Genomic DNA, 24,955 nt, shown 5'->3' on the forward strand with positions numbered 1-24,955 from the left:
AAGAGATTAAGCATGCGATACAGAGAAAAGGGGCATTGCAGAGGCAGCATAAGAGAAGTAGAAATAACCAATTCCATGAGCTCTACAAAGACCAAGCAAGGAGGGTGACTTGGTTGGTGAGGGAAGCTAAAGAGAGGTATGAACAGCAGTTGGCTAATGAAGCCAAAAAGAATCCTAAGGAGTTCTTTCGATATGTAGCCAGCAAAAGAAAGAATAATTATGGAAGGATGACATTGATTGGAGAAAATGGTATAAAGATAGCTGATGTAGAATGTGTGGTGGAGATACTTAATGAGCAGTTCATAAAGATCTTTCAATCTTGTGAATGTGACTTCATGGAGGGATTGAGAGCAGTTGATGATGGGGAGGAGAGACTGACTGTAGGTGAGTAAGAGGTGTATGGGGAGTTGAGTAAACTAGATGTTAATAAGGCTGTGGGACTTGATAATATATCACCACGTATTCTGAAAGAATGTGCCAGGGAGTTGACATCTGCCTTTACATTTTTTTTAATATGAGTCTTGCACTCTGTCAAGTTCCTAAGGAGTGGAAGGAGGGCAAGATTGTGCCACCTCATAAAGGAGGTGATCGAACTCAAGCATCAAACTATAGGCCTATCTGTATGTCAGGTGTTGTGGTTAAGTTGTTGGAGAAGCTTGCGAGAACTAGGATCCAGAGTTGGGTTGATAACAATGGTATTATCTTTGATGGACAGCATGGATTTGCTAAAGGGAGGTCATGTTTTAGTAATCTACTTACTTATTACAATAAAGTGACTGCTTCCTTGGACAGAGGAAAAGGATACACAGTAATATACTTGGATTTCGCAAAGGCTTTTGATAGAGTACCTCAGGATAGGTTGACAGTCAAACTAGAGCAGATGGGGTTGGATATTAGATTGGTGCATTGGATTGGAGACTGGCTATCTGATAGGTATCAACAAGTTGTGTATGGGGGAGCGATATCCAGGAAAAGGAAAGTCGCTAGTGAAGTGCCTCAGGGGTCTGTTTTAGGTCCATTGCTGTTTAACTTGTATATTAATGATATAGGTGAAGATTTGGATGGAGATATTCAGTTGTTTGCAGATGATGCAAAGTTGGGACAAACCATGAAGTGTAGTGAAGATGTTGTGGCCTTACAGGAAGACTTGAATAGATTGAGAGATTGGGCATGGAAATGGGGATGTGAGTTCAATGTTGCAAAATATAAGGTTTTAAAATTTGGAAAACAAAGATGGGATTCAGAATTCATGCTTGGTGAGAATATATTGTTAGAGGTGGAGTAAATAAGAAATTTGGGGGTGATAGTGGATAAGGATCTAAAATTTAGGGGACACATCGCCAAAATTGTGAAGACAACACAAAGGCTTCTGATGTGTAGAAGTAGGGAAATTCTTGTTCCGTTGTATAAGGCTTTGATTAGGCCACACATGGACTATTGTGCCCAGATTTGGTCACCGGGTTTTCAGAAGGATGAAGAGATGTTGGAAAGGGTCCAAAGGAGACTGACTAAGGTAGTTTCTGACTTCTGGAATGTCGAGTATGAGGAAAAATTGAGGCGATGTAATTTGCAGAATCTGGTGGATAGGAGGAAGAGGGGAGATATTATAGAGACCTACAAGTTGGTAAGGGGTTGTTATAGGATCAATGCTGGAGAAGTTTTACAGAGAATAGTGGGAGATCAGGGGAGAACCAGAGGTCATCCCTGGAAACTGTATAAAGAGGATGTGAGCAGGGGAGTGAGAGGTAGGTTTTTTGTGCAGAGTTGTGAATGATTGGAATGCCTTGCCTGAGAATGTGGTGTCTGCAAAGAGTTTGAATGTGTTTAAAACACGGTATGATGAGCTGTGTGTGTGTGTGATAAAAGGACCTCCCAGATGAGTCTTTGACTCCATGAGGTCTTGGGGTGGTAATAATAATAATTAATTTTAGACAAATTATGGACTTTACAACTGTGTTATAAATAATTTTTAATCTCCCGACGTTTCGACCTTCATATGAAGTTCATCATCTGGGGTACACACACACACACAGAGACAAGTTAGATTACATTTCCTAAATGATATCCTAATTTAACATGACAATTGTTATATTAGATTTAAGAACCTGGATTATCTATGGTCCTATTTATTATTAACTCTTAGGGAGAGAGGTTAAGTGGGTAGAATTGTGCCTTCCATATTCTTGGTAATTTTAGACCCTCATTATTGTTAAGATTAGGGTGGATGATAAGAATCTCACAGGCCTCCTTAATTTTACATTCATACTATGTTTTGGTATGATGTAAACAACAGGTGCTTTTCCAGTTAATTCTATGTAAAGTGTTCAGGGCATGATCAGAAAGGCCAGCTTGATCATAGTTATTATATTTAATGTGTCGTTTATGTTCGTGTCAGATAGCAAAAACATTGTTAAGACTTTGAGTTTTAAAGGAGATGAATCTAGAGCATATTGCTCAAAATATTCCATGTAAAAGTTAGCAATGGGGGGGGGGAATTAATGATGAGCCCATGGCTGTGCCTTCTTTTTGTTGAACGATATCACAGCATTCTTTGCACATACATGGCCAAAGAACGCTGTGATATCGGGAGGGGATTTGTCCTGTAATAGAAGGATTGTGTCATTGATTGGGAGATTTGTGAAGAGACCAGAGATGTCAAAACTGACTAATAAATCATTTGTATGTGTATTTGGTCATCTGCAAACAAAAGGTATTATGTATAGTTCCACAATCCAGTTTAAATCTGGTTTTATATTTTTCTTCCATTTCTTTACTATTTCAGTTATATAGATATTAAATAGGAGTGGTGATATTGGACTATGTGTTTCTATGTTGATTTCACAATGCTTCTCCATTAAGACTTAATGCTAGTAAAACAAAAGCTGAGTTAATTCACAATGGTCCTTTTTGGATGATATTTTTTCTTTACAAAGTTAATCTTCTACATATGATTTAAGTTTTGAAATTAATATTCATGCATATAACTTATGAGCATTTAGGAGACTTATTCCTTTGTACTTTTGACCATTGCATTTATCGGTTTGTTATATAATGGGACAACGCTACCAAATACTGTTAAAGAAAATCCCCTGGAGAAGATGGAATTAATATAGAACTTATTAAATATGCAGGCATCCTGTTTGTCAGATGACTTAAAATTAATACAGCAAAATGACTACTTTGCTGTATTGCTTGTTTGAATTCTTGTTATGTTATTTCTTCCACTGTATAGTTAGTAGTTAGCATTATATCAGCTTTAGTTTCATTACTATCTTGCCATAAGTTCTGGAAGAAGTCCAGCCAGGTTCTCTCTTTGGTAATTTCAAGTTTCACTTTTTCACCAATTTGAATAAAATTCATCTAGTCCAGAATAATTTTTATGTACAAACACAAGGCAAAATATGCCACTATAAAAAACTGTAAAGTTAGCTGTTAAGATCTGATTTTAAAATACAGTGTACATAACTTTTTATAAGGAATACGGAAATGTCAAACATTAGATTACTATTGAAAATGCTAGTATTGTACACATTTCAATAACACTAGTTACTGACAATTAAATTGGAAAACTTACTTGCGCTGTTCAAGATCCAGTTCCTCTTTCTTATTTGCAAGAGAAAATACCCTCAGTTTACAGTTACTCCATTGAGATCGTGTTGTTAATAAATAAGGAATTAACATTGTCAATCCTGAAAATGTAAAATTACTATGAATATATGATGTTAGTTACTAAAATAATTTTTACGTTTTTCACAAATTACAGATGACTTATTTGAACCTTTATGGGATGGTTCATATTTCATTTAAACTTCTCGAATGGTGCTTAAAATTTAAAATACAGCATAGTAATCCATTTTCATTTCAATAATAAAACTTTTATTTAATAGCTGTTTTTTTTTTTTTATTTCTAGATACACTGTGTTGACAAAAGTATTTGGACACTAGTTGTAGCCAAAAAATGCATTTAAAAAAAACCTAATTTCTAGTAATGAGTGGAACCACCTTTGGCCAGAATGACTACCCTTTGGAGCATGCTTTCAACTAATTTCTGATATGTTGCAACAAGAAATATTCTTCAATTTCTTGCACAAAGTTACCCCCCATTGCTGATGATGATGGCTGCTGGGTCTGGAGTGAATTTGGCATTCTAATTCATCCCAAAGATTTTCAATAGAATTGAGGTGTGGACTCTGAGCCAGCCAGTCCAACACTTCAACATTGTTTTGTGGAAACTCGTCTCAGACGTGCAGTGTAGTATGGCATGTAGCACTGTTCTGCTGAAGTAGTTCCACAGTGTCGGAAGCATGACATTGTCCATGATGTCCTGGTAGCCAATGGACCAAGCTCCATCCAACTGAAACCATCATACCATTACTGAGCCTTCACCAAACTTGACAGTTGGAATAATGCAGTCCTGCTGGAACCAGTGTCTGGGTAATCTCCAGATCCAAACAACCATCAGAGTGAAACATTTGGAAGTATGATTTGTCACTACCCAGAACCCTTTTCCAATCATCTACAGTTCAGGAACAGTGTGAAAGACACCAGTCCAAACGGTGTTTGGCATTGGGGGGAGGGGAATGATATATGGCTTGTTTGCAGCAGTTCTGCCATGGTAACCTAAATTATGCGACTCTCCACAGGCAGTTCTAGTACTAACATATGTCCTTGCAGCATTTTCCACGTTGACTGCGAGGTCCACCATTGATGAATGCAGGATGCTCAAACACTGTGAGACAGAGCTCATTTGACCTCGATCAGTGAATGTCATTGGCTTCTCAGGTCATTTTCCTGCTCTGGTAGGCATCAACTTTCCATCTATGAATGGCACAGACAATGGTGGATTTTGCTGTACTGAGACAGGTAGCAATGTCACAGGCAGAAAGACCACCGATGTGCCCAGCTATCATCCCATGGTGGAAGTCTGTCAGTTCAGCTGAATGTGGCATCTTGACAGAGTAGTACAAAACATGCAACACATCCCATCTTTCATTACCAGACTTATGCAGATTCTCCCTGAATATTTGCATGGCACGTAAGGTGTCCAAATACTTTTGTCGAAATAATATTTGGACAAATACCAAATAGTATTTAAAAGTAGAGGTTACTTATTACTGCCAGGGACAATGTCTTTTTTTTTTTAATATTATTCCTCTTGAAATTAATTTTTCAACCCCCCCCCCATTTGCAGAGACTGAGACTGTCATTTTCCTTCTCTCATTCTGTGGTGAGAACAGGTTATAACCATGGATCAGTAATGATGTACAAAAGGAGGTTGTATATAACAACAGCAGTACAGGGAATAAATGGGAAGAGAAATGAGTGGTGGTCAGTTGCTACATGCATCTGAAATGTTAGAGGGAATGGGGGAAAATCACTCATTCAAATATAGTGAAATGGAAACATCTGTATACAAGAGATGCAGCAGAAACGGAATATCTGTGTAAAAGAGAGAGAAGTCGTTAATCAATGTAATTGCTTTCTCCCACTCTGAGTCAAGCAATATGAAAAAAAATAATCACTCAGACACGGAAACTATACTATATTATGCTTCAACAATATTAAATGTTCAAAAGTAAAAGAAGGTTTACAGTGAGAGTGAGAGAGAACCTAGTTACTAGGATAGTGAATACTTCTAACTTCTGACATATATGTCTACAGACAAGAGTACACAAAAGAACATGCAGATGTTCTTTTGTGTACTCTTATGAATGCTAGGAGTATCAGAAACAAAGGGAGTAGAGTTTGCTGCCTTGCTCAATATGTTGGGACCACAGATTGTAGGCATTAGTGAGATCTGATATCAGATATACTAACTGGTATTAAGTACAGTATTTTTAGCAAGGATAGATGGGATAGGAGAGGAGGGGGACGTGCTGATAATGACAACAAATGACTTGAATCCAGTTGGTACTGAGACCTATGATTGTAATACTAGTAATAGTTTTTCATATGACAGTGAGTTTGAAGCCATCTGATGTGAGGTGGAATCTAACAAGATCAAATACATAGTGAAGTGTTGTTACAGACCTGGTGGATCAGTTGCTAATGGTGAAGAAATACAACATCAAATAAAGATGATGTGTGCAAAAAAGAGTAATCATAATGGAGGGAGGGACTTCAATTAACGAGTAGTAAAATCTCATGAGAAGAATGAAACTGAATTTATTAACTGTTGCAACAACTTCCTCAAGAAGCACACGACAGAAGGAACTTGAGGCCAAAGTGTGTTAGATTCGATTATAATGTCAGAGGTTGTTTCAGTTAAAGATGTAACTATTCCACCTCTGGTTGGTGACAGTGATCATGTGGTACTCACTTGGGAAGTGAGTAAGTTTATGAATGTTCCATTCAGATGCTGAACTACAAAAGCAGGAAATTATGACCAACTGAGGACTATACTGAATTCAGTGGAATGGGATTGGTTGCTGGATGAGAAACATTTAAACAAAACTTAAGTGATGCAATAGCAGAATTGTGTCCTGAGAGTTTGAAGAATAAATAGGGTAGGAGTCAAATGGAGAAGTAATCTTATCAAGCAAGAGATTTGTAAAAAAAGGATGATGTGGAAGGAATACTATATATCTTATGAAAGTTATAAGCATAGGCCAGAAGAGTCATCTGTTGTACAGAAAGCTAAGTTTGAGTATGAAAAGAAACTGGCTCTGCAAGGCTGAAGACAACCCACAAGAATTTTATCTATATGCTGCAAGTAAAAGAAAGAATGATAAGGAATAACTTTACTGAATGCAGATGGCATTCTGTAGTTATTCTTTCTTTGACAGACAACATACAGATGCAGAAGAGGCTGATCAACTAATGAGTGCCCATTTTGCTAAAAGCTATCAACCTGGTGTATGAAACAGTGAGTTCAATGCTACCTCTTCACTGGATGAAAAAACTCAGGTGTATAAGGAGGAGGTATTAGAGATGTTGCACAAACTGAATAAGAATTCAGCAATAGGAACTAATGGGATATCAGAATGGGTGTTAAAACAGTGTTCAGTCGAATTGGCTATTCCTTTAACTAGGCTATATAATTTGAGTATCAGAACAGGGAAGATTCCATAGGAGTGGAAAGAATGTATTGGTAATCCCATTGCACAAGGGTGATGCAAAGACTGATGTGTCCAACTAATGACCACTCATTATCTCAGGAGTGGTGGTGAAGATTTTGGAAAAGTTGGTTAGAGCTCGCTTTCAGAAATGGAGAATCTCTACTTTGCAATGAACAGCATGTGTTTACTAAGGGAAGGTTATGTTTTAGCAACTTGCTCACATTCTATAATAATGCTACCATTGAGCTAGACAAGGAAATGAATATACCATGATACTTTTGGATTCTGATGAGGCTTGTGACAAAATACAGAATGGAAAACTATTGCATAAATTGGAAATATGGGTTTGGATTATAAAATATTAGCGTGGATAAGAGGATGGCTGGTTGACATATCAAAAAGTGGTATACGAGGGATGTGGGTCTGCAAAATTTAAGGTAACCTGTGGTGTGCCTCATGGATCAGTCCTTGGTGTAATGTTATTCAATCTGTACATTAATGACAGACAACATACAGCTAATTGGTGATAATGCAAAGATAGATAGGGTAATCAGGAATGTGGCTGATATGCAGTACTTTCAGAATGATTTGAATAGGCTGGAATTGTGGGCATGTGAAAATAGCTGTCATTTCAATGTTAATAAATGTAATCATGCACTTTGGTGTGAATAGATATCCAGTGATTAGATGTCGTATTATATTGATGGGATTATGCTAGAAGAAACTGATCAGGCTAGGGATCTTGGAGTGTTAGTAGTCAGGAAGTTGAAGTTCAGGGGCCATGCAGCAAAAAATGCAAATAAAACTCAAAAGATAATTGAAATTCTGAAAGGAACTTTGGCATGTAAAGATAAGGATATCATTTTGCTTGTTTACAAGGCCTTGATAAAACTTCAGTTGAAGTATTGTGCACAGGTCTAGTCTCCTGGTTTCCACTGTGATTCTGATACAGTGGGGAGAGTGCAAAGGAGAGTGTTAAAAATTATATCAGGATTGTGGAATAATGATTATGAAGACAGATTGAGAATTTGTAGACTGCAGATGCAAATAGGAGAATGCAGAGTGATATGATTGAGACTTTAAATTTCTGAAAGTCATCCAGGATTTCAATTGATGAAATTTTTTATTTTATGGAGGGTGGAGAAGGAACAAGAGGGCATCCTTGGAAGCTGAGAATGAATGCTGCTAAGAAGGGCAGAGATCTCGATTTTTCTCTCAGAGTGGTGCATCATTGGAATGGATTGCCATTGGATACTCGTGTGTGTGTGTGTGCAAGCAGTGTGAATGAATTCAAGAACAAGTATGATAGTTGGTGTGTGTAGTATGTGGCTTCTCTGTCAGTCTCTTAATAATATGTCGAGTCCAGAGTGCGAATGAAAGGCAAGACTTGGATTTTATTTTATTTTATGCAAGAAATAAGATAGGATTGAACTTTGTGTACATTTGAGTTTCAAGAAATAACTGAAAATAAAATCCTCTAAGTTTTCTTACCCTTGGTTATATTATAAATTAAAGATGCAAAAAAGTTACATTCTTGGTTTCATCCTTTATTCAAGGATAAGCAAACAAAGTTTGCATGTGAAGTATCTCAATGACTGGGCTATTTGTATATAGAAGCTAATGACTTCACATCAATTTCCTTAGTGTGCCATAATGCAATATACATATCTTTACAGACATCTATAATGCTATGCCTTATGGGAAGGGCCACTACCCAGACTGGTTTTGTCCTTTATTGAGGTCTTATCAGTGGGAGCCAGATTCAAAAGTGATACCAAGGTTGAAATAAAGCAGAAGTCATATTTCCATATACAAATTATTAAATAGGTGTCACACCTTATTACTAACATACTGACTATAATCCAAAATATTTTAGTAAAAAGGTGTGACACCTTTTGACTACTCGTATATAAATATGAGTTTTGCATTACTTCAACCTTGGTATCACTTCTGGGTCTGGCTCCCACTGGTAAGACTTCAATGAAGGTTGAAACCAGTCTGGGTAGTGGCCCTTCTCAAAAAACATATCATTATGGGACACCAGGGCAAGGTAATGTGAAGTCATTAGCTTGTATATAAAATTAGCTTCTATATACAAGCCCAGTCAAAGATACTTCACATGCAAACTTTGTTTGCTTGCACTTGGATTAAGGATGAAACCAAGAATGTAATTTTTTTTGCATCTTTAATTTATAATATAACCAAGGGGGGGAAACTTTCAAGAAATAACTGAAAATAAAATCTTGTAACTCGAATGTACACACAATCCTATCTGTTGCATTGTCCATATCCACTTTTGTGTTTTTTTTTTTTTGTCATTTTTCAATTCTAGTAATGCCTTAAATTCTATTTTGGAAAAGGCTGCTTTTTTGGGGGGGGGGGGTTTCACCTGTGTTAAGATGTTGACTACATTGAGCCGCCTAACATTGTTAGTCACATTGGTGAGAAAGTTGTGTATTTCTGTATTAACAAACTGGTGTTTTTTTTGTTTTTTTTTATAAATGACTCACACATGAAAGGTCAGTCACAGGACCTATAACACTAAATGCCATGTGTCTTCTTCTTATTGTGCTATCTTCTATCGAAGGTCAGCGACCATCTTGGCGAACAAACTGCGCTCTTGTGCTAATCTGAGCAGTTGTGCACTGCTCTTTCCTGTCCACGTCTTGATGTTGTCAAACCATGATATTCTTTTTCTTCCTCTAGTTCCTTTGCCATCAATTCTTCCTACCAAAATAGTTTGTAGAAGTTGGTATTTGCTGTTTCTCATGATGTGTCCAAGATATGTTTTTCGTTTCTTGATTATTTGTACAAGATGTTTAGCTTTGCCAATGGATTTTAAGACATCTTCATTGGTAATTTTTTCTGTCCATGATATCTTTAGCATTCTTCTGTATAGCCACATCTCAAAGGCTTCGATTTTCTTGATGGTTGTCGCCTTCAATGTCCATGTTTCAACTCCATAGAGCAGAATAGACCACACGTAGCATTTCAGCATTCGGCATCTGACTTCCATGTTTAGGTCTTTATTGCAGAATAGTGTTCTCATTTTCATGAAGGACTGCCATGCAACTTCAATCCTTGTCTTTATATCTATTTCTGGATCCCACCGTTCATTAAGCCAGCAACCAAGATATTTATATCTTGACACTTGATCAATATTTTTCCCATTGAGTGTCAGTTTCATTGATGAGGCTGGATGTTTGCTGATGATCATGTATTTTGTCTTGTTGATGTTTATATTTATTCCCATTCTTTGGCTTTCTATGTATACTCTGTCAATGAGTTTTTGGAGATCCATAATGTTATCTGCAATTAGCACGGTGTCATCTGCATATCGTAGGTTGTTAACAATCTTTCCATTTATTGTGATTCCCTCTGGACATTCTTCCAATGCTTTTTTAAAGATTACCTCTGCATATATGTTGAACAGGAGTGGTGAGAGCACACATCTTTGTCTCACTCCTCTTTTGATGTTAATATCACTGGTGGTAATGTTGTCTAATTGAACGGTAGCTGACTGATTCCAATACAGATTTGTTATTAGTCTTATGTCTTGTTCGTCTAGCCTTATTTGTTGAAGGATTTCTATTAAGTTGGTGTGTCTGACTTTGTCGAATGCTTTTTCAAAATCTATGAAACACATAAAGACAGATTTCTGTTTTTCTATGCATTTTTGTATCAATATTTGGGTACAGAAAAGGGCCTCTCTAGTACCAAAACCATTCCGAAAGCCGAATTGTGTTTCACTTAGAGTTTCTTCACTTTTTCTATAAATGCGATTCTGAATTACTTTCAAAAATATTTTTAATGTTTGGCTCATTAGACTAATAAGTCTGAAGTCACCACAGGAATTCGCTTTGAGTTTCTTTGGGATAGTGATAAATGTAGATTTGAGCCAATCTGATGGAAATTCATCACTTTCATATATTTTATTAAATAGTTTTTCAAGAAGTTTGATGTTATCTGGTTCGATTAATTTTAAAAATTCTGTTTGCACACCATCTAGTCCACTGGCTTTTCCTGTTTTACTTGTTTGTATAGCATTCTCTATTTCGCATTTCATGATTGCTGGTCCTTGAATGTTATCTTTTATATTTATAGGCTTCTGTCTAGTATCATTGAAAAGTTCTGTTACATATTTTATCCAAATCTGTGCTTTATTCTCTTCTTCTAGAACTATTTTTCCATTTTCGTCTCTTAGAGACACTATTTGCTTTTTCCTCAGTTTTCCGGAAATTTCGTTGATTTTCTTATACAGATTGAAATTATCATGTTGTTTCTGAAGCAGTTCAATTTCAGTACATAAATTTTTCATCCAATTTTCCTTGGCTTCTTTTATTTTTTTCTTGATGATGTTATGTGTTTCTGTATACCTGGCTAGGTCTTTGTTTTTATACAATCTTCTTGTATCAATAAGAGAAAGAATCTCATCTGTCATCCATTCCTGTTGTTTTATATTCACATAACCTACTTCTTCAATACTTGTTGTTACGATGGTATTCTTTAAGCTATTCCAAAGAGATTCTACACTTTTATTTTCTTCTATGTTAATCTGTTGTAATCGCAGGTTAAGCTGTGTCTTGGCACTTTTATTTATGTTCGGGTCTTTCAGTTTTTCTACATCAATTTTCTTTTTCTTCTTTTGTGATTTTTTAGCTGATTTTAATCTAAGACGTACTTCTGCAACTATGGGATTATGGTCTGATGAGATATCTGCTCCAGGATAAGTCTTTGCACTCTTTATACTACTGTGGAATCTTTTATTTATCAGTATATAATCAATTTGATTTCTGACAATATTATGTTGGTTATCTTGAGGCGATTTCCAAGTGTACAGTCTTCTGGGTGGAAGTTTAAACCAGGTATTTGCTATTGTTAGATCTTCTTCCTGACAGAATTGGACTAGGCGATCTCCTCTGTCATTTCTGGTGCCTAAGCCATGTTCGCCAACAATTTCTCCATCACCCCCTCTTCCCACTTTTGCATTGAAGTCACCCATCACTATGTTTATATCATGTTTCTTTGTTAGGTTTTTAATCTCTTTTAGGTGTTCATAAAACTCTTCAACATCTTCTTCACTTTTGTCAGCTGTGGGTGCATAAGCTTGGATGATATTTATGTTAACGGGGTTTCTCTTAAGTTGTAACAGCATTATCCTTTCAGAAAATGGAATCCAATTTATTACTGATTTATTGATTTCTTCATCTACTATTACAGCTACACCATGTCGATGTTTGTTCTCATCATTCCCAGAGTAATACATTGTCATATTATCTTGTTGACACTTTCCAGATCCTGGCCATCTTGTCTCGCAAATTCCCAAAATCCGGATGCCCAGCCTCTTCATTTCTCTTGTGGCATTTCTTAATTTGCCAGCTTCATACAGAGTTCTGATATTCCAAGTTGCAATTTTAAAAGTGGACACCATTTTGAGCCCGGAGATTCTTCGCACCCGTCCCATTTAAGGGACACCGGGAACTTGGGGCCAATTGTAAGGGTTTGCTCGCCATGGTGGTTGTTCTAGAGATAAGGTAGAGCAGTAGTTTCTCCATTTGCTTTCTGCTCCGCAGTATTACAGACGTACACAATATAATCATATTGCCATCTGCAAATCTCTGATCACAAGCTTTTCCATCATCATTTGAATTCAATCTTGTGTCAGTACTGACAATGCTGCTTCCCAATGTCAGGGGCGGTGACCCCAGCAGGTACTTATTTAATGGCGGCACTACTCGCCATGTCACCGAGTTGTCATTGGGCTTTGTGAGGTTTTAAGTGAGACAGAGTTGCCACTTCTGCTCCCCCACACCCTGATAGCTCAGTCGCTGTTGGTCCACGGCTGCTTATTCGCCAGATTGCTCTGCTTATATCGCAGCTAACCTCCATATCTGAAGGCTGTTCCCCGATCTGCCACCTGGGGACGCACCCGGTAGTAGTCAGCTCTGCCCCGGGGTGCCATGTGTAAGCAAGTGATTAAGAAGAAAATTGTAGCCTCTTGATATGTTTCTTAAAGAGTGAGGTTTACTCAGCGGAAAAAACAATAGGGGAGAGACTGCTCGAAGAACAGAGGGGTGGATGGAATAAAGGAAGACGATGAAAAGTTTGTTTGGGATGTTTGAAGTTGGATAGTGTATGGGCATTGGCCAGTGCTGTTCTATTTCTTACATGGTTAGAAGAAAGTCGAGGAATAGTAGTGGTCAATTCATAGGAGCAATCCCCATGAAAGTACCTAGAAGAAAAAGCACAGTGCACAAACAGAGCACCTATGGGAAAGTGACTGAAGGGAGTCAGTGAGGGAAGGATCATCTATTATGTGGATTGCCTTCTGCATATAATCAAGAATATTTGGTTATGGGATATCTTGAAGCTTTCTATCTCTTGAATAGTGCAAGGTTTCTCAAATGAGAGAGAGAGAGAAGAGTAATGTCATCAACAAAGCTATGAACAGGATTTGAAGTTAGAGAGAGGTCATTGATGTAAAAAGGGGGAGGAAGATCATGGGTGGGAGCACAGAACCCTGGGACACTTCTTCATCAATGATGGAGAAATCTAATGAGAGGAAGCTGGCAATCCAATCACAGAGCACAGGAGACCATAAGATGCAGCTTGTTCAAGATGCCTCGGTGCCACACATGATGGAATACCTTTGAAATATAGAGAGCTATAACATGAGTTTCTCCAAATCTTTCCATGGCCAATGTCCAAAGATGGGTGAGATTAGCTAGGAGGTCAGCTGTAGAATGAGTAGTGGAATTCATCACCATATTGGTGATAATTAACTGTTCATCCAGAGTCTCCAGGTAATGACGCTAGTTGTTAATAACCTCCATCACTTTCAAAAGTACTGAGTGAAAGCAATGGATTGATAGTTAGATGGCTGACTTTTGTCTTCCATTTTGGGTACAGGCTGGATGTAGGTATGCTGTTATGTAGATGCCAGCAGAATATGATAGCTTATACAGGATGGGTGTTAACTCTGGTGCACAAGTTTTGAGCACAACTGGAAGAATACCATCTGAACCAGGAGCCTTATTAGTATCTAGATTAATCAGGGTTTTCCTGATGTCTTTTTGGGGAAAGTTAAGAGGAGGCATGTAGTAGGCAGTTTGCAGTAGTGCAGCAGGCGATTTGCCTTGGTCATCCAATCAAGAGTTGGAGAGGAAAAAACTGATGCCAAAAAGGCCTGCCTTTTCCTTGGATGAAGTTACCATGGTGCCATCAGGATGCAACATATCCAACAGCCTTAGCAAGGGACCAGAATGCTTAACTGCTGGTTGAGCAGGAGGCAAGTTTATTGCATTTCATTCTTATGAAGTCTGCTTTGGAATCATTGGTAACTTTTTTTTTTCACACTTGTTTCAGGCTACTGTATAACGTGAATGAGAAGCTGCAATTTTTAATTTAAGCCACTAAACAAATGCTGCATTTTTATCATGAACTGCAGAGGTGCATTTTTTTGAGAACCACGATTTGGATAGGGGTTTGAGGTTTGCAGTGGAGTGGGGAATGGGGGCTCTCATTCCAGTGAAGATTATTTCAGTTATTAGCTCAGTGCAGAAGTTTGGATTGGGAAAGTGAAAGCAGTAATTTGACCATGGAAAAGAGGCATAAAAATTCCGGAGGTCATTCCAGTTGGCACAGTTGTAGTGCCATAGAAAAATTGTCTGGGAGGAGGAAGACAAACTGTAGAGAAGGAGATGAATAAGATTGTGGTCAGAATTACCATCGAGAGAGCAGATATCCACAGTGCATTTGGAGGGATAACTAGTTCAAAAAAAAAAAAAAAAAGTCCAGAGTATTGGAACAGTGATGAGGATTATCTGGTATTCTGGTTGGTAGATTAACTATTTGCTTTAGGTCATGACTGATAGCATATGATTAAGCTTCCCTTTTGGCTTGATCTGTGAAGTTGGAGTAGAGAAGCCAGTTTGTGTTAAGGAGAAGATAATCTCACAGTTTGGGTAATTAGTTTGGAAGAAATCATTTTATAGTGCTAGGTAGTCTAAAAAAGAAAGCATGATTGTTGGAGTTAGGGAAGGGATAAAGGCAGCAAATAAAGGCTGTAAAATGAGGTAAGGAATCTTGAGTCAGAGAAGATTGAAAAGCAGGGATATAAAATCAAAGTGCCATAGAAAGATTTTGCAGACTGTATCATGTAGTTGGGACAACTGGTGTGGATTGGGAGGATGCCAAATGAGTTTCTGTTAAAAAAAAAAAAAAAAAAAAGGATAAGGTTTTGATGTCTGTAAGTGGTGGCATATATTGATTTTTTTGTATTAATGCTTCAAATAGTGAAATGGATATAGAAGTTTTTTTATTAGTTTTTTTGGTGTGTGTGGGGGCAACATATGTTTATTATTTATTCAAAAAAAAAAAAAATTAAAATATTTCATATTTTTAGATTTTTTTTTTTTTTTTTTGTATCCAAAGTTAAAAACTAGTATTTGTATGATTGACTTTCACATGTAGAGTGGCTGATTCAGAAAACAAAGAGTAGGGACATGGTAAGAAACTCCTAGTTGAATAATGATAACAGTGTGTTGAGCATGTCTTCCAGCAAGGCAGCATCATCCATATTGCATGTGAGAAGAAAGGGGAACAGAAACCAGAAGTCATACTTTGGGATGGAACAATGGCTGAAGCCACTTCACACCACCAACTGTAAAATTATGGCCAGGATTTTGGGGAAGAGAAGATAATGGTGTTTGCTTTAATTGTAGTGGAGGACAAGTTCATTATGTTGTTTCTGGATGGATTGTGTTTTCACTGGACTGGAAAATCTGTAGATGTACCAATTAGTTTGGAATTCCTTCACTGCTCACGTATCAAAGATGTCTAAACAGATCATCCATAGATCTGAAGACCAGTATTCAGAATGGTGGCGAGCTCCATTTCTAGTGCATGAATAGCTTCACTGGTGATTGCAAAGCAAACAATTTGGCAACACCTTCAAACTACATTAATAATTAGCATCACTTATCTGCTCTACCAAATATCTTGGAGTTGGAACCTAACTTACTACAGCTAACATCAGAATCTGAACACAAGACGAACTGATACCACCACCACCACCCTGGCTGCTAGGTACTTGTAGACCATTTCTTTGCTGCCTGTCATAGGATTACTAGAAAAACACAACCTTACTTCATTGAAACAAATACAATTATTAAAGGCCTTTTGGCAGAATGGGGTGCTAAGGGTCAAAGCTATATAACTGAGAGGAGACTGCCACATAGCCTTAAAGGAATGCAGAGAACTGATCAGGGCTTTTTGACCTATGTCCAATCCTCATCTTCTCGTGGTGCGCCCTGTTAAATATCTACCTGGATACTGAACGAACAAGGATGAGCTGGCAATTTGGGATTTAGCTGACCAAATTGTATTCTTATTGGCTTAAACCTAAATAAAAAATGATAGTACAACATGACAGAATTTCATGCCAGCTAGGGCATCGCCCGATTAAACAAGGCCCCCATTCTTTTCGCCAGGGAACCAGGGCAAACAGCAAAAAGTCAACTACTGGAACAAATCCTAAAACCCACCCCAACTCAAGATCAGTACTATCAACATAAGATGCCTGAATGGCAAAGAAATGGAGCTAGCTGAGGAATTAGATGAGTACCAGATCAGCATAATAGGGGTGACTGAAACAAAAAAGACAAAAACTGGTGAGATCTTTCTGAGCAATAAATACAAAATATTATATTCAGGCAATGAAAATCAAGGAAAAGAAGAAGTAGCCATAGTATTCAACACTAAATATGAGGCTAATCTCCTTGAATGGCAGGCAGTCTCAAGTAAAGTGATGTGGGCAAATATCAGAATGGGGAACTGGACAATGAGACTTATCTGTGCCTATGGTTCCACAGAAGGTTCTTTTAAGGTAGAAGTGGAAGAATTTTTTGAGGCTTTAGAGAAAACAACTGATACAATAAAAAAAAAAAGTTGGCCCTTGTTGGGGATTTAAATAGCAGAGTAGGAAATGATTGTCAGACATACAAAAATATATTGGGAAAATTTGGAGAAAAGAGCAAAGCTAATAATAATGGCAAATACCTGTTGGATTTCTGCTCAGGACATGTGCTGGTTATTAGTAACACGATGTTCCAACATAAAAAAATGAGCACAAATTCACATGGAGAGAAAAGGCAAGGAATAAGAAAAGTCTCATTGACTATGTTATTGTTGATAGTGATGTTTTCTCCCTAGTGGAGGACACCTAGTGTGTACAGAGGATTTGAAATTGGAAGTGATCACTATTTAGTCTTGAGCAGGTTAAAATTGAATTTCATATTGAAAAGAAGAACATGTAAGAAAGTTTTAAAGCGAATAAAAGTTGAGCAGCTCTCAGATGTGAACTGTAGACAAAAATACACAAACACGATTGAAGAGAAAATGAAAGAGTTTGAGAACAGGAACCTAACCTCGGATCTTCAGCCAGAGAGGCAAGTGGTAAGGTTTTCTGTAAGGATAGAAAAATCAGAACTCCAAGGTGGACATAGGAAGTTCAAGTGGCAGTGAAAGAAACGAAAGCATATCAAAAGTTCCTAGCAAATAAGTCAGCTTGTGCTCTTAGAGAATACAGAGACAAATGTAAGAAAGCGAAACACTCTGTAAAACTATCTAAATAAAAGTCAAATGAAAACAGGTAACAACTTAGGAAATAAATATCAAGAAGGTGGCAAGATTCTGGAGGTTGTTGAAGAAGCTGAGAAATGGAGGAAAAGTGTAGTAAAAGGAATTAGAGATGATAAAAGTGACATGAAAACTGGAGAAAAAGATATCTTTAAAGAATGGAGTCATTACTTTGAAAAATTGCCTTATGAAACGAGCAGTGATGACAGCACAGTGGTAAAAAAACACTGACCAGGCATGCAGTCAGGAATACATATCTGTACTTGAAGTAGAAAAAGCCATCAAAAGCCTGAAATGTGGAAAGGCAGCAGGAGTAGATGATATTCGACATGAAAGGCTCAAGTATGGAGATATAAAGGTTTTACAGCGACTTCACTGCATAGTTCAGAAAGCCTGGACAGAGAGATGAATTCCAGATGATTGGAATAGACCTCTCATAATACCCATATACAAAAAAGGGAAATAAAACTGAATATAAGAATTACAGAGGTATTTTTCTACTAAGTATTCCTGGTAAGATATATGCAAGTATACTTGAGAAACAGTTGAGAAGGATTGTGGAAGAGAAGCTTGGTGAAGAAAAGCTGGATTCAGGCCAAATAGAGGCTCAGGATCAGATTTTCACTTTACGACAGATAGTTGAGAAATCATAGGAATATAACAAAGATCTGTATTTAAGTTTTGTAGATCTGTAAAAGGCATATGACAAGGTGCCAAGAGAGAAGCTATTAGAAATGCTACAGTTACATGGTGTCAATGGGGCATTATATCAAGCAATACTTAGTCTTCATTTGAGTTGTAAGTCAGCAGTTAGAATTGAAGTACAGGAAGTGGGGTTAATGTTAAATCTGGTGTCAGACAAGGATGTACATTATCTCCTCTGTTATTCATTATCTATATGGATCACATCATGAAGGAAAGTGGTATTAAACCTGATATCTCAGCTTTTCGCTTTATGCGGATAATGTTTACTTCTAGGGGTGCTTAAGGGTCAAAGCTGTATAACTGAGAGGAGACCTCCACATAGCCTTTAAAGGAATGCGGAGAACCGACCAGGGCTTCTGACCTAATGTCCAATCCTCACCTTCTCGTGGTGCACCCTGTTGGGTATCTACTTTGATACTGAACGAACGAGGATGGGCTGGCAATTTGGGATTTAGCCGACCAAATTGTATTCTTATTGGTTAAACCAAAATAAAAAATGATGGTACAACATGACAAAATTTCATGCCGGCTGGGGCGTCGCCCGGTTAAACAAGGCCCCCGTTGTTTTCGCCAGGGAACCAGGGCGAACAGCGAAAAGTCAGCTACTGGAACAAATCTGAAAACAAACCCCAACTCAACATCACCAGAGTTAAAGATTGGTACTATCAATGTAAGAAGCCTGAATGGCAAAGAAATGGAGCTAGCTGAGGAATTAGATAAGTACCAGATCGACATAATAGGGGTGACTGAAACAAAAAAGACCAAAACTGGTGAGATCTTTCTGAGCAATAAATACAAAATGTTATATTCAGGCAATGACAATCAAGGAAAAGAAGGAGTAGCCATAGTATTCAACACAAAATACGAGGCTAATCTTCTTGAATGGCAGTCAGTCTCAAGTAGAGTAATGTGGGCAAATATGAGAATGGGGAACTGGACAATGAGACTTATTTGTGCCTATGGTCCCACAGAAGGTTCTACTAAGGTAGAAGTGGAGGAATTTTTTGAGGCTTTAGAAAAAGCAACTGACACAATGAAAAAGGAAAAGTTGGTCCTTGTTGGGGATCTAAATAGTAGAGTAGGAAATGATTGTGAGACATACAAAAATATTTTGGGAAAATTTGGAGAAAAGAGTAAAGCTAATAATAATGGCAAATATCTGTTGGATTTCTGCTCAGGACATGGACTGGTTATTACTAACACCATGTTCCAACATAAAAATGTGCACAAATTCACATGGAGAGAAGAGGCTACGAATAAGAAAAGTCTCATTGACTATGTTATTGTTGATAGTGATGTTTTCTCCCTGGTGCAGGACACCAGAGTGTACAGAGGATTTGAAATTGGAAGTGATCACTATTTAGTCTTGAGCAGGATAAAATTGAATTTCATATTGAAAAGAATAACATGTAAGAAAGTTTTAAAGCGAATAAAAGTTGAGCAGCTCTCAGATGTGAACTGTAGACTAAAATACAGAAAGATTATTGAAAAGAAAATGAAAGAGTTTGAGAACAGGAATCAAACCTTGGAGATTCAGTGGCAAACTCTGAAGGAAACATTGATTGATTCTGCCAGAGAGGCATGTGGTGAGGTTGTGTGCAAGGATAAAAAAATCAGAACTCCCTGGTGGACACAGGAAGTTAAAGAGGCAGTGAAGGAAAAGAAGAAAGCATATCAAAAGTTCCTGGCAAATAAGTCAGCTTTTTCTCTTACAGAATACAGAGACAAATGTAAGAAAACTAAACAGTGTGTAAAACTAGCTAAACAAAAGTCATGGGAGGACTTTGGCAAGAATATAGAAAATAAATATCAAGAAGGTGGCAAAATATTCTGGAGGTTGTTGAAGAAGCTTAGGAATGGAGGAAAGAGTGCTGTAAAAGGAATTAGAGATGATAAAGGTGAAATGAAAACAGGAGAAAAAGATATCCTTGAAGTATGGAGTAATTACTTTGAAAAACTGCTAAATGAAACAAGCAGTGATGACAGCACAGTGATAAAAAACACTGACCAGGCATGCAGTCAGGAATATATATCCATACTTGAAGTAGAAAAAGCCATCAAAGGCTTGAAATGTGGAAAGGCAGCAGGAGTAGATGATATTTGACCAGAAATGCTGAAGTATGGTGGTATAAGAGTCTTACAGTGGCTGCACTGCATAGTTCAGAAAGCCTGGACAGAGGGACGAATTCCCGATGATTGGAGTAGAGCTCTCATAGTACCCATATATAAAAAGGGAAATAAAACTGAATGTGAGAATTACAGAGGTATTTCCCTACTGAGTGTTCCTGGCAAGATCTATGCAAGTATACTTGAGAAACGGTTGAGAAGAATTGTGGAAGAAAAGCTTGGTGAAGAACAAGCTGGATTCAGGCCAAATAGAGGCTGTCAGGATCAGATCTTCACTTTACGACAAATAGTCGAGAAAGCATGGGAATATAACAAAGATCTGTATTTAAGTTTTGTCGATTTGGAAAAGGCATATGACAAGGTGCCAAGAGAGAAGCTATTCAATATGTTGCAGTTATATGGTATCAATGGGGCATTATATCAAGCAATACTTAGTCTTTATTTGAGTTGTGAGTCAGCAGTTAGAATTGAAGGAAGTACAGGAAGATGGTTTAATGTTAAATCTGGTGTGAGACAAGGATGTACATTATCCCCTCTGTTATTCATTATCTATATGGATCACATTATGAAGGAATGTGGTATTAAACCTGACATCAAAATTGGAGATGTTAATGTCAGCTCTTTGCTTTATGCGGATGATGTTATACTTCTAAATAAATCCGCTACAAGTCTGCAAGATTCTCTGACTAAATTGAGTAGCTGTTTTAATAGATATGGTATGAAGGTCAGCAATAAAAAGACAAAGACAATGAAAATAGGCAGAATCATTGAAAATGTCAACTGTGTTGTGAATGGAGAACCTGTGGAACAAGTAAAACATTTCAGCTACTTAGGCACAATTTTTACTGAAGATGGTAAACTAAATATAGAAATAGACAACAGAATCAGCAAAGCTGGTATGGTGGGAAGTCAATTGAATAAATTCATATGGAATAAGAGAGAAATTAGTCAGAACACTAAATTAGCTGTATACAAGACAGTGTTCAAACCAGTTTTAACTTATGGATCTGAGAGCTGGGTCAGAAGTAAAACACTTGACCAAAGACTAGAGACCGCAGATATGAGAGTCCTGAGAAAGATTAGAGGCGTGAACAGATGGCATCAATGGCAATATCATATTAAAAATGAGGATATTAGGAAAGAACTTGACATTGTCAGCATCCAGGAATGCGTTAGCAGAGCTAATCTCAGATGGTATGGTCACTTAAATAGAATGGGAGAGGAAAGATTAGCAAAACAAGTGTTCTCTGCCAGGTTGGCAGGAAAACGACCCAGAGGAAGACCAAGATATAGGTGGATTGATACGGTACGAAGTGCCTTAGACGATAGAAATATAAGATCTGATAATGTTGGAGTCTTGACAAGTAACAGACTGATTTGGAGGAAAATTGTAGATAGGAAGTTAGTAATGATGTAATTTTTTCATGTAGTACTGTCATATCCTGTACACCCCTTGAGGGTACATGGCAGGAACTTGATGATGATGATGATGTTTACTTCTAAATAAATCTGCTACAAGTCTGCAAGATTCCCTGTCTAAAGTGAATAACTGTTGAAATAGATATGGTATGAAGGTCAGCATTATAAAGACAATGAAAATAGGTAGAAACATTGAAAATATCAACTGTATTGCATTGTGAATGAAGAATGTATAGAACAAGTAAAACATTATTATTATTATTGTTCCGGGCAACTCCAAGGAGTTGACAGACTCATCGAGGGAGGCCCAACAACATGTCAAAAACAACTATTCGACATTGACACAGTATCTATCATAAGTTGCCTTGAACTCATTCATCGTCGTAGCACCCACAACAGACTCTGGAAGCTTATTCCACTCATTCACCACTCTCCAAGTAAAAAACCTAGCTCTAACACCCTTGTAAACCATGCTCTTGCCCAGCTTCCATGCATGGTCCCTAGTCCTCCCACCACCAGTCATATTTTCAAAAATATCTTCTGGATCAATCTTATAGAAACCCTTCAGTAATTTGAATGTCCCAATCATATCATCCCTCCTTCGCCTATCGACCAATTTCTGCAACCTACAAATCTTCAACTGATTCTCATTAGGTTCATTCCACAGAACTGCTATCATCTTGGCCACTCGTCTCTGGATCCTCTCCACTTCCTCCCCATCACGAAGAAACCCTGGTGCCCATAACTGGGCACAGTAGTCCAGATGGGGTCTTATCAAGGCTCGATACAGAGGAACAACAACATTGATTGTCTCTGCATGTTAAAGTGTTTTTCAGAAGCCAAGTGATTTGGTGAGCTGTTTTAGTCACTTTTGCAATGTGCCACCTAAACTTCAATTCCCTATCCACCAACACTCCCAAATCCCTGGCCTCATCAATCTCCTGGAGTACGGTTCCACCAATGCGATATACTGCTGCTATTCTTTTCACCCCAAAGTGCATAACCTTACACTTTGGCACATTAAATTGACATCTATTTTTACTAGCCCAGTCCTCCAAACTATCCAAATCATCCTGTAAAATTTTGACATCCTGTGCACTCACAATTGCTCTACCAACTGTGCATCATCAGCAAACAAGTGAACACTTACTCTCAAATCCTTTCCTATATCACTGATGAACAAATTGAAAAGCAGTGGTCCAAGAACAGAGCCCTGCGGCACACCACTAGTCACAAGCAGTCTTTTAGACTCCACTCCTGCATAAACCACTCTCTGGCATCTCTTCTTCAACCACCCTCCTATTCATCTCACCAACCCTATATCTATCCCCATCTGCTTCAGTTTACTGATTAGAGTTCCATGTGGTATCTTGTCAAAAGCACCATTATCCCTATCCAGTTCAGCCGTCACTGTGTTATAAAACGTAAGTTACTGAGGCATGATCTACCCTTCACAAAACCATGTTGTCCCCCATACAATATCCCATTTTCATCTATCCAATCCTGTATTCTTTTCTTGACTAATTTCTCTAAGACCTTAACAATGATTCCTAATATGCTAATCGGTTGGTAATTTACAACAGCAGTCTTGGAACCACCTTTATACAATGGAACTATTTTCCCCTCTTTCCACCCCCTCGGGACTAACCCAGACCCGAGACTCAAATTAAACAAAATGGTCAAGGGTACTGACAATTCTTTAGCTGCTTCTCGTACGACACGAGCTGGTATACTATCCAATCCCATGGATGTATTGACATTGAGGTTATGCAATAGACTACTCACCTCCACTTCATTCACCACAATTCCCGTATAATCTACTGGTTTATTTGTTTCTGCAATGTCACCACCTGGATGATATATACTTGCAAAGTGCTCACTCAGTAACTCAACTATATCAACTGATTCAGTTACCTCCCTACCATCGGCATTCTTTAAAATCATTCTGCCATGTACATTTTTCCATTTACTTCCTACATATCTAAACAACTGTTTAGGATTCTCTTTAGCCTGCATGGCCAATGTTCTTTCGTAATCCTTTTTTGCTTTTCTTACCACACTCGTTATCCTTCTGGCCTGCGCTTTATACCATTCATGTGCTTGCCAGTCACCTTTCTCCTTAAATTCTCTCCATAGTTGTTTCTTTTTTTGCAGCTCAAGCTTAATGGTGTTATTCATCCATTTAACCCCTAGTTGATTTATTATTCGGACTCTAGGTATACAGCCAGCCATTGCTTCATGCAAACACTTCTTAACTACCTCCCATGCACTATCGACTTCTAGTCCTTGCAGTTGTATATGCCATGGCACTGAACCAATCAAACTCCTAAGCTTGTCATACTTTCGAGCCCGATAATTCCACATGTACCCTGTCTTCATTGAAAATTCCACACCTTTAGCGACCTCCCAAGTCAAGACCCTATGATCACTCTCACCAATTGGTGGCAGTGTGGTCATATTTGTTACAGCCAAATCCTCAGATGTAATTACTAGGTCAAGCACTCTCTGACCCCTAGTATTTTCAATTACATGCCGTCGCAGATAGTTATCCCTTAATAACCGCATAAAATAAAATTCCTTCTTCCCTGTGTCCTCTCCTCACTCCAATCAATGCGACCATAGTTGAAATCGCCCATAATAATTACCCTCCTTCCACTCATTTCTTTTATTTGTTTGTGCATACTGTCACCACCATCTTTTCCATCACCTGGTCTATAGCAGCACCCAATTGTATATTTAGTTCTGCTAGCCACAATGTCACACCAAATGGCCTCAAATGTGCTCTTTTCTCTATCCTGCAATTCAACTTCAATTCTCCTTGGCTGTAGCTCATCAGCTATCATCAACAATACTCCTCCTCCCATTTTATTCTTCCTGTCATTCCTGAACACACTATACCCATCACATTCAGTCCCACTAGCTATATCATCTACAGTCAGCCATGATTCACTAATACCAATAACCTGTGGTCTGGAAGTGCCAACCATGGCCAAAAACTCTTCCTTCTT

General features: G+C 37.9%; 1 protein-coding gene across 3 annotated transcripts in view; it reads right to left on the bottom strand.

The window, feature by feature from the left end:
- Positions 1-24,955, bottom strand: part of LOC150098232 (solute carrier family 12 member 2-like) — a 571,711-nt gene that overhangs the window by 80,511 nt on the left and 466,245 nt on the right. For all 3 annotated transcript variants that reach the window (XM_090406235.1, XM_090406234.1, XM_090406233.1), the window contains one exon: positions 3,575-3,689. In XM_090406235.1, the coding sequence (XP_090262361.1) occupies positions 3,575-3,689 (115 nt within the window). The remainder of the gene's footprint in view (positions 1-3,574; positions 3,690-24,955) is intronic.

This window comes from Typopeltis vanoorti, chromosome 16 (genome assembly GCF_054136105.1).
Source record: "Typopeltis vanoorti isolate ZY-2024b chromosome 16, IOZ_Tvanoo_1.0, whole genome shotgun sequence".
NCBI classification, from domain to species: domain Eukaryota; kingdom Metazoa; phylum Arthropoda; class Arachnida; order Uropygi; family Thelyphonidae; genus Typopeltis; species Typopeltis vanoorti.